This window comes from Euphorbia lathyris, chromosome 5 (assembly GCF_963576675.1).
Source record: "Euphorbia lathyris chromosome 5, ddEupLath1.1, whole genome shotgun sequence".
NCBI classification, from domain to species: Eukaryota; Viridiplantae; Streptophyta; class Magnoliopsida; order Malpighiales; family Euphorbiaceae; genus Euphorbia; species Euphorbia lathyris.
In genome coordinates, this window is record NC_088914.1 from 59,111,384 (window position 1) to 59,122,517 (window position 11,134).

Genomic DNA, 11,134 nt, shown 5'->3' on the forward strand with positions numbered 1-11,134 from the left:
CGTTCAATATAATTTTACCAAACACCAGTAATTAAACAGCTAACAACAACCGCTAACAGCTTACTGCAACTGCAACTGCAAACAGCTAACAGCAAATGCTAACAGCTTACTGCAACTACAAACAGCTAACAGCAACCGCAACAGCTGTTAGCTAACAGCTGAACCAAACAGGCTTAATGAAAATTGGTTTGAATAATTAAAGACCTTAACTCATTTAAACTAATTTTCGAATTCGAATTCTAACATATATAAAAAGCACTAATTAAGAGATGATTGATCTAAAAAGTATCCGACGAATCGAGAATCGAGAAATCAGATAAAATATAACAAACAATTCAATTAAATAAATGTAATTTTTATATTTATTTGATTTGTGGTGTGCCTTTCATTTCATTATGTAAGAATCATTTATTTTCAGTCAGATTACAACGTTACAGTTTGGATGGTTTTTTATATTTAAAATGGTGGAAATGACTTTAAGCATTAGAGTCCTATACAGAAGGGCTAAAACCGCGTCATAAATTACATTACATGCCCAACTTGCTCCATATGTGACTGATCACTGATCTCACATCTCTTCTTCTTTTTCTTCCCCCTTTCAACCATTTTATATAAATTTCTATGTAAATCTACTTTCTCTTCTCTCTTGGAAATTGGATCCATTTTAAGCTCAAAGATCTTTGAAGTGTTTGTTGGATATAGCTGAGCTAGATTTCATTTCATACCATGGCTCCACTCTTGTACTTCAATTTCAGAAAGGTACTTCCTCTCTTTCTCTTCATTTCTCTTCTTTTTTTCGTGTCTTCAAATGCTTCTCAGCTCGATAGACGAATGTTGGGTACCATGGAAAAAAACCAAACTAAGCTTATCAAATCCAATCTTTCCACTAAAAACCAAACTAAGCTTCTTCCTAAACCCCCTTCAAAATCTACCAATTCAACTAAAACTTCTCTTCCTAAACCCCCTTCCCTATCCAAGCTTAATTTCACTTCTCTACCTAAAAACCTCAACTCCACTTCTCTACTCAAGCTCAAGAAGCAGCAGCTCAATTCCACTTCTCTACTCAAGAAGAAGTTCAATTCCACTTCCAAATCTTACAATTCTACTTCCAAATCTTACAATTCTACCAAAACCTCATCCTCCTCCACTAAGAAAATCTCAGATCTGATCAAATTAGAATCACCCAAGAACAAAACAACCACTAAACAAACCCCTCCAATCCTTAAACAAAAGAAACCATCTGCTCCCATTTGGGTAGACCAAGATGCTGATGATGATGATTTAGTATCTGAATTCAGAGATCTCCCATCCAAATTTCAACAATCAATTTTACCTGATTTTGAAACAATTTCATCCGTCTCCAAGAAATACCTCACTAAAGCTAACAAAGAAATGACCAAGGGCTTTAAACCCATTGTCGGTCATAAGTACGCATCTATATCTGCTACTGTAGTCTCTTTTGCTTTCATTCTAATCCCTCTTCTCCTAGTTTCTTTAGTCGTTAATCGAATCAAAGCCTATTTCTCTATCCAAAAAATTGTGATTTTCATTCAAGTTTATCTCTCCATCTATTTCTCCATTCTTTGTGTTTCCTCCATAGTTACAGGCCTCGAACCTTTGAAGTTCTTCTACGCTACTTCGCAGTCTACGTATGTCTGTTTAATGGTTCTGCAAACTCTCGGTTATGTTTTGTATCTCTTGCTGCTGGTGATGTATTTGATTCTGGTGTTTTCGACTGAATCTGGGCTGGGCTCTAAGTTATTGTGCTTGGCCCAGATCTTTGTGGGCTTAGCTGTTGGTCTTCATTTCTACTTGGCAGTGTTTCATAGAGTGGTGTTGCATCAGCCACCCAAGACTAATTGGAAAATTCATGGGGTTTATGCCACGTGTTTTCTTCTTATTTGTCTGTTTGCCAAATTTGATAGGAGGAAGAAGGCTTATTTAGAAGATGGTGGTGAAGAGGGCAAGAAGAATTAGTTTTTTTTTTTGAAATGCGCTTCATTAGTAATACATCCGACCAATTAAAAGAGAAATGTATGAATTAAAAGAGAAATGTATGAAGAATAAATGCGTACAAAACGCATAAATTGATTGGTTGGGTGTATTATTTTAGGGAATATAAATGGTAATGCAATTGGCCAAAGAAGCATGGTGTTACTCTAGAACAAGTACAAGGGGAAGTAGAAATAGAAAATTCTTTAAAGTGTATTGAATTATTATAAATATCCAAGCCTTCACCTTCATTATGGTTGGTATTCTTTTTTGGCACTTCTATCTTTGTTTATTTATGTTATAAGGTTATTCATGTATGTGTACCATGACCAAAGTGAATCCTAATACATAATAATAAGATCATATTGAAATTGTGAGAATTATGTGATGTAATAAATTTTATTTAGTTGTTTTTGTGCCAATTAGAATAAATAATTTATTGTGTATAGTGGAATTGGAATTCCAGTAATTTCCTTGCGGATCTACCAATGGTTTTTAAGAGGTTATTGTCGGTAATCTTTTTCCCCCAAAACAGGTAAGGTCCATGCAGATTGGGTTGACAAAATGAAGGAATGGGTCTTTTGGTGGTTTGTGTTTGTAGTTATACGTAGCTTTTCAATTCAAACTTCTTATTAAAAAGAGAGTAGGAGCACCTAATATCATTATCAGCATCATAATTTGGAATTTGGGGAAAATAATTTTTTTAATTTAAAAGTTTGCGCACAATGCGCTTATATTAAAAAGAAAGCCCAAGGCATAGGTAAATTCTCAACCACTAGGCTAAGAGCTTCACCATAAATTTGGGGAAAATAATGAATTCTTCATCTTTAATTCATTTCATTTCATCATCTTTACTACATCAAATCAACTCTGTTTTCTTTATTTTCTCTATGTTTTGATGTTGCTACGGTATGTTTACTACGGTAATTTGTTTTTCTATTCCACTAACAATTAGCGTATGCATAAGGTTGTAAATGAACCAAGTTGCTCATGAGTGGATTGGTGTTCGGCTCGATAAAAGTTCAATCGCGTTCGGTCTGATTTATAAACGAGTCGAATTTGAGCACGACGTAGCTCGATTCGAAAGTTCGTGAGCAGGCTTGATTATAAGTTCATGAACAATCTCGATTATAGTGTTCATGAATATGTTCGTAAACAAACTTGTTTCTATTATTATTTTAATAATAATATTTCTATAAAGGGGAATATAAAACAACGTAGTTTTATGTAAACACTACTTTTATAGACTTCAAAACTACGTAGTTTTGTGTTAAAGAAATTTTAAATCAATATAATTAAATAAAAATAATTAATAAGTTTTTCACGAAGGAAGTTCATAAACTGAATTAGTGAACTGCTCACGAGCAAAGTTCTTGAACATGCTCATTAATAAATTCACGAATAACTCATGAGTAGTTCACGGGCAAAATGTTGAGCTCGAACTCAAGTTCAAGCTCATTAATTTTCTGACGAGCCGAAGCTTAGCAGATCAAAATTTGGCTCAGCTCGGTTGGATTATGACCCTAAATAGGCATAAGCTTACTTGCTTACCTGTAGTTAAAATAAATTAGGAAAAAACTAGTCCTTGTTCATGTATACAACTTAGGAAGTGGTGATGTTACCTGTGGGCTAAAATTAGATATTGTTGTATCAATTGTTGCGTGTGGGCTAAAATTATTAGATATTGTTGTATCAATTGGGTATAGTTCAATTTGATAAATTCCGGTGTGAGCCTCTTCAAATTTTATTTTAAAAAAAATCAGATATTGTTCTGAACAAGTTATAATTCAATTTTGCAACACATTTTGTGGATTGGAAAGAATTTTCAGATTTCATAGCCACTTCACTTTCAACCCTTCTTTTTTAGGAAAGTAACAATATATTTAACCATTATTTGTAAGATGAAATCAAAAAAATCAGGGATAATAAAAAAACTAAAACGATTAGCATTAGAACGGGTTGTACGAACATGACATGGACCGCACCGTTCGCTAACTGTGGGACAAAAGCCACAAAAACATCTTGGCGATTTAGTAAAATGTCGCGGATATCCTCAATCACACCACCAACCATTGTCTTTGGTATTACCAAGCGAATGTTAACTATTTAAGCAATCAGTAGCAGAATTCGAGATTCGTGGAACATTGGACAATTGGTCCGACGGTCGTAATAGTCATATAATAAGTTAAGGGAATTGAGGTGTTTAACAAATTTCCCATCGCCGAAATGAGGTGATGAATCATAAACTCTCACATGTGACCACTATTTTTTCTTCTTATACCCTAGCGATATAAAGGAATAAGGTCATAAAGTGCAACCCTAATTCCAAGGTGCTACCGCTGATTGACGTGTGAAGAGTGTTGCTCACTTGTCATCAAACTATTGACCACATAAGGGATTTCTATAGTCTTTCCCAGTTGTGTCGCTGTCTTGACCCACACCATAGAGAAAGTGTTTGCATCCTCTAGTCTCATATTTTTTTCGGACCTCTAAAGGAATCTGCTGATGGATTTCGTAAAAGAGGTATGAAGGAACATCGGAGTTGTCTTCGTCTGTAACATCTCCATTGAGTACTTCCTCTCCTTCTCGGAATCACCATCACTAGATCTCGTCACTAGCGCCAATGAAGTCATGGGGAAATTTCGGCTCCACGCTAACCGTATCAATGATAATTTGTGTAGATCTACAATTTACGGATCCCCAAAGCACTATGAATGCTTTCTTGTAAAATAAAGAAGATGATGACTGCCCGATGTAGACACTCTGATAGCAAGACTAGTATCACTCCTAAAAATAATAAAAGCAATAAAAGCTAAAATTTAGAATATTTATATAGGATTATTTTAATCATCTATTTATAGTATACGCACTATCCCTATTAAGAATTTATGGTATCATATTCCTATTGAACGATCGTGTTATTCCAATAACAAATCTCCACGTGCATTACACTTATTTGGTTATAGCCAAACTGAACTCCTCACATGTCATTTGCCTTTTATACATAATTCATTGTTCGAATCCAGTCATAAGACATTGGAATGGTCGTATGCTAGCTTGTGTCCGTATTCTTAATACATGATGTAGTGATATATAGACCTTTCTTCCTTGTCCTATATTTGAATCCATGAACATCCGACCAAAACCTCATGCTACAGTTCAGCCGATAAGATTAGATTCGCCTCCTAGAAAGAGAAAAAAAGACATGGATGGATATTTCCGTAATTTAGACTGCAATTCAAAACCAAAGGAGCATGGTACCAAAACCCACGCACTAAAAGCAACTTTTCTTACTGTTCCTGCATTTTGCAATTATAATACCCGAAATGTTTGCCCCCATCTTTTTTTAATTCTTTGCATTTTCCGTATCTCAGTATTCCCACGCTCTTTCTCTCTATCTCAATCCACACGCTCTCATACATCTCCCTACTTTTCAAGTACTTACGCGCGTGATTTTTGTGAGAGAATGGGCCTACATATCTGTTAATGGAAAAAATAAAAATAAAAATTCAAGCATAATGTTTTGGCTATTACATTCAAACAGATCCTCTTCTCTCACTCTCCGCTGTCCGAATCAAACAAAAGCCCACCTCCGTTCCCATCCTCTCCCCACTCTCTTCTGCGACTTTCTTCTTCTTCTTCTTATTCTTCTACCCACTCTCTGCTCTCTCCCGTTTTCAATCTGCAACCAGAATCATAGAAAGCCCAAAAATAGGGAAAAAAGGTGTTCCTTTTCTTTTGGGGTTTTGGGTTTTAGCTTTAGAATTTGTTTGCTACTCTACTCCGTCTCTGTGTTCTTCTTGAGGTATGTGTCATTTCTCGATTACTCCTTTTTTTCTGTTAAAAAAATGTACCTGCTTTGCTTCCTTCACCTGTTTTAATAATTTATAATTCTTCTTCTTCTTCTTGGAGCTTTAATTGTACATACCTGCTTCTGTTTTGGCTTCGGATCAGAAGATTACAGGATTTGGATCTTATGTAATTCTTTGTTTTTTGGTTTCATAGATAAAAGTTTTCTTCTTTTTTTAGATCTAATTGATTTCATAACGGCTCCTTTGCTTGAAGTGACCAGAGGTTGCGATATTGTTTGTTCACTGCTAATTCTTCTTTATTTTGTCTTATTGCAAGATTTATGTTATTTTGACTAGTGAAGACAGTAGGTCGCTTTCAATTTTAGGAAATTGTTTTGAGGAATAGGCATGCCAAAGAAAATAAGAAGTCTTATATTAATAGCTGAGTACTCAGATGTGACAGGAATAAGCATTTTCAATTCTGTATTTATTTAGTTTTTTTGGATATAATAGTAAAGAGTCAGGAATAAACACAATTTGTCACTTAATTTGATTCAATGCTGAAAATGTTTGCAGTTTCACCCGATAAATATAGAATTGACTTGGTGGCATGTGAATTCTATTCTATCTAGTTGAATTTGGAACATGGATAAAGCATCACCAGACTGTCCATACCCAGGATGCTTTTTCTGTGTCATGAAGGAAGGAAATCCGAGCAAGCGTAGAGCGAGTATTTTAAAGTTTTTCAGGGAACTTCCTTCCCAAGATGATGATGGCCAGGTTCTTCCAATCAGTGGACTATGGAACACTGCCATGGCGCATCCCAATGACCCGGAGTTCATCGAGCTGGGAATATTTGAATGCATGTCTGCACTCATATGGAAAGGCTTAAAGAACCGTAGATGGCTTTCACATGATCAGAACATATACATTCCTTATTATGCTGCTCATATCATTGGATCCTACACCATGAATATGGAAGAATTTGCAGAAAGTGCTGTTCATGCTGGCGTAATTGCACCTTTGGTTGAGCTTTTGAGGGGAAGATTGACATGGGTCGAACAAAGAGTGGCAGTTCGAGCTCTAGGACACTTAGCTACATATGCCAGCACTTTTCCGGCTGTGGCAAACCATGGCGAAATCCTTGAGCTTTCCATTCAACTTGGAATGAGTTCATTAGAGATAGTTTACTCTCATTTTTACCAGTATGTTGATAGAAGGCTTAGTTATCACTGCGATTTGCTTACTCGTGGGATGGGAGGTGTTGAAATGGAGTCAAGGAAGGCTGAGGAATGGGCTAGTCAGTTGCAATGCTGGTCACTTCAGCTTATTAATTGTTTTGCTTTCAAGCCTGAGTTTCTTCCTACTATATGCAAGGCTGAATTCTTAGTAAAATTGCCTGGTATGTGGGGTGGACTTGTTAATGAAAATTCACCTGCTGGTATTGGTTTATTAAGAACAATTTGTCATCACAAGCATGGTAGGGGACCTGTTGCTAGCTGTCCTGGAATCGTTGAGGCACTCTGCAATATTGCGCGCTCATCAGATGACTGGCAGTATATGGCCATCGATTGTCTTCTTTGGCTTCTTCAGGATCCTAATACTTGTCACAAGGTGAATTCAACATTCTTTATTTGTTTTACTTTGATGCTACACAAATGCAGAGAGAGATATCTCTTAAGTGTCCAAGTTTATTGGAGATAGCTTAAACTGCTTGTTTTCCAATTGCATTGCATTACTTGTTTTGTGTGTGTGTGTGTGTGTGTGTGTGTGTGTGTGTGTGTTTAGTTATTATGTAAAGTATATTTAACTGTAGAAGTGGTTAAGCTCATTTTTATCATTGAGAAGCCTGACATATATGTTAGATTACTTAATCTTGTTTAGGTCAAAAATTTATGAATTAAGTTAATAGTCAAAGTTTTGAAAGAATGGAGGAGTCCCATCCGGGATTTTGATTGATCCTCTAGATCCTTGTTTTTAGCTCATTTTCCTTTGCTTGTTGTACTTGGCTGTGCCCTTTTATAATCTTGTAAATATCAGTTCCTTTCATAGAAAGATTAAAACAAATGAGAGAACATTAAGACGTTGAAGACCTTGTGAACTTCATTCACCAATGACTTCAAATAAAAAGGTGTGTTCATGGGTCGTTTTTAGATTCTATATTTTAGGCTTTTATCGAGTAATCTTTAAACCAAGTCTACTACAAAGCCATGATACTAAGATGTTTAGGCGCTGAAAGCATTCAAATTCAACATTTAAGCACACTGATCAGGATGCTTGTAATACCGTCTTCGATTGATGGTTAAAAAAATTCAACAACAATAATTTAGAAAGAAAATATTCAGAAACCAGATGTTTCAGAATAGGTGATCTAAAGAGCATTCATAGATGAGAGGGTTACAGACCTTAGTGTACAGTTCATCTGTTAGTGCAGGAATGCTTGTTTAGAGCAAGGGTTAAGAAGCAAGTGAAGTGAGCTGATTAAATGCTTAAATTTATTGAATTAGGTCACATGGTAAGCATGTTCCTGTAAAGTGCACAAATGATATTTCGTATGTTATCCCAAGATCTCTACCATATTGATATGTGTACGAATCCGTTTGACATATTAATACTATTAAATTGACTTCTGAAGTTGCTTTGTTTTCTTGAAAAAAGAGGGATCTAGTAGCCATCTTATTTGCATTCTCAAGTTACTTTGCTTTGTTGTGGATATTCAAACTGTTTTGGTCTATATTTTGCTTATCCTTACTGTCCCATCTTCTAGGTGATTGACAAGGCAGTACCTGCACTCATAGACCTTGCGGAGATTTCAGCTCTAGGTGACCACAAAAAACTTGGGGATTCCATTGTTAGTGTTCTTCATGATTGTATCCAATCACAAGGGACAGGACGTAGCTCTATCAGTAACAGGACGAAAGAAATGGTTGAGGAACTACTAAATGCAAAGCAAAGATTGAAATGGGAAAAGAATATGCCAAAAGAAGATCTACATATTAAGCAGGCGGCAGCATTGGTAGTCAAGCTTGAAGGAAATTCCCTGTTCTCTTCAGGAAATATATCAGGAGCTGCATCAAAGTACTCCGAAGCATTGTCATTATGTCCAATGAGATCCAAGAAAGAGAGGGTTGTTCTCTACAGCAACCGAGCTCAATGTCATCTTCTACTACAACAGCCTTTGGTTGCCATAAGTGATGCTACACGTGCGCTTTGTATCCACAGCCCTCTTAACCGTCATGCGAAGAGCCTTTGGAGAAGAGCTCAGGCTTATGATATGCTAGGATTAGCTAAAGAGAGCCTCTTAGATGCCATTTTGTTCATTAATGAATGCTCTCAGTCAAATGATCCGGACCTATGCCTGAGGCAAAACAAAGTTCCCGACTATGCAGAGCGCCTTGTCAAAAAGCAGATGCGTGCAGCATGGTTGTTTAGAGAGGCAGCAATCAAACATGGGGGCGTCCATGGTGAGGGTGATGCTGCTGGCGACATGTATGGCCAGGATAGTGATGATTCGGAATGGGAAACAGCTAGCGAAAGCGATATAGGGAATGATGGAAGAGATGAGATGGGTGATGATGATGACGAGGACGATGATAGCGAATGGAAGAACGACGATGAAAGAAAAGATAAATATGATAAGCCTTCACTAAAAGGTACTTCTCAACATTTATAGACAATTTTTTTTTAATTATGTCATAAGAAGATATATTGCAAGTGCTAGTATGTCCGACTGTGTGACGCGGAGAGATTTTCATTGGATGATAGAAATGTTAGTCTAAATATTGAAATGTAGTTTTGATTTGGTTCAGACATAAAACGTGGATACAATGTGCAGCTTGCGGAAGATGAATCTTGAATTTAAAGGAGAAGGAAGCCATCAAATGACATATCGACATGTTGAGCTTCGAATCACTGCTTCATCTGTCATGAGATATGCAATCGATATTATGTTTAGAAAGGTATTAAGCTTCTTTTTTTTGTTACAACAAATTCTTGTTTATTTCAACTGTAGAAAATGAAAGAAAGGTTTTGTTTTGTTTTTTGGTGTGTAGAGAACAATTGTATTCTAGAGGATGTGAAGCTTTTTCTTTTCATTATTCTTTTTTTAAGGAAGAAAAAAAAGAAGCTTTTTATGTATATAAAAAGACTGTTGTGTGATTGAACTACCAATACTCTCAAATTGATAACTTGTGCTTTAAAAATTGTGATGTGTGTATCATATCTAGATGAGTCATTTTTGTGCAGATGCTACTCTTCTATGCGTCATATTTTTCTTATAAAACAGAGATGATTTTATTTTATTTTATTATTTTAGAGATTAGAGATGAAATTGATCTTTCATGTATAAGATGGAATGTATCACGTAATGAGCCATTTAGGTTTTTATTTATTTGTACTTTCACTATTTTAGTTCATAATTTTTATTAGAAAGAAGGAGAAGAAAATTCTCTATTGATTAAATCGTTGTATTATCACAACGGTTACCTTATATACAAGATGAAAGAAGATAAGCACAGAAAAAATACCTTACAGAAAAGGGAAAAAGGGAAATACTCAGCTGTCATAACAGAAAAGATAATAAACTATATAAAAGTGCAGGATAGTTACGTATACTGTAATACCCCCAAGCTTGGAAAGAAGAAGATGAAACTGTGTGGAAAGTAAAGGTAGGTATGGTGAATAGATCAGCCAACTGAGTTGTAGACGAAATTGGTTGTAAATGGAGCAATCATGTCAACAAATTTTTCGCTCATAATGTGGGGCTAATCCCCAAGTAAGGGTTAATTGTATAAATAATGATATATGTAGGTTTAGTTAGAAAATAATTCTTTACAAGGGGCTGTTTTTAACTATAGTTAAAAATAATCATTACAAAGTCTAATTATTTATATATATATATAACATTTATTATATTAAACAAATTCATATTTTTATGTGTTTTTTATTATAAGAATTCATTAAAACTTTTATTTTAAAGATTAAAAATTAGCTTTTAATAAATTTATTAAAAAAATAAATAAAATTATAAAATTAATTTAAATACCAACAAATATCTCCCTTTATGAATAATCGTGTTCTTGTGAATAGTCGTGCCAGTTCGTGAACAGTCATGTTCTTTCATGAACAATTTTATCTGTCCGTGAGCATCATATTCGTTCGTGAACAGACATGTCATTTCGAGTTCTATTTATATAGAATGGAACTGTCAAATTCAAGGACTATAAAAATAAAAAATACTCTCTGAAATTTTCTGCTCCGTTTCCTACTCCGATGGTAACGAATTTACACGTAGTAAAAGTTCATTTCCGTAATCTGCTGTATCATGAGAGACGATTGTCAATAGCGATGAA

At 35.3% G+C, this 11,134-nt stretch overlaps 2 protein-coding genes across 4 annotated transcripts; both read left to right on the forward strand.

The window, feature by feature from the left end:
* The first annotated feature begins 485 nt into the window (after nt 1–485).
* On the forward strand, nt 486–2,309 carry LOC136230265 (uncharacterized). The gene has a single exon (XM_066019284.1). The coding sequence runs from the start codon at nt 727–729 to the stop codon at nt 1,975–1,977; it is 1,251 nt and encodes a 416-aa protein (XP_065875356.1). The 5' UTR covers nt 486–726; the 3' UTR covers nt 1,978–2,309.
* A 3,181-nt stretch (nt 2,310–5,490) lies between these two features.
* Nucleotides 5,491–10,084, forward strand: LOC136229983 (uncharacterized). 3 transcript variants are annotated; one of them, XM_066018874.1, is made up of 4 exons: nt 5,491–5,797; nt 6,416–7,397; nt 8,551–9,436; nt 9,593–10,084. In XM_066018874.1, the coding sequence occupies exons 2-4, from the start codon at nt 6,429–6,431 to the stop codon at nt 9,637–9,639; spliced, it is 1,902 nt and encodes a 633-aa protein (XP_065874946.1). In that variant the 5' UTR covers nt 5,491–5,797; nt 6,416–6,428; the 3' UTR covers nt 9,640–10,084. The 3 variants fall into 3 exon arrangements, with proteins under 3 accessions (XP_065874946.1, XP_065874945.1, XP_065874947.1); XM_066018873.1 differs by having other exon boundaries at nt 5,493–5,797; nt 6,360–7,397; XM_066018875.1 differs by having other exon boundaries at nt 5,494–5,797; nt 6,360–7,397; nt 9,619–10,084.
* The last annotated feature ends 1,050 nt before the right edge of the window (nt 10,085–11,134 follow it).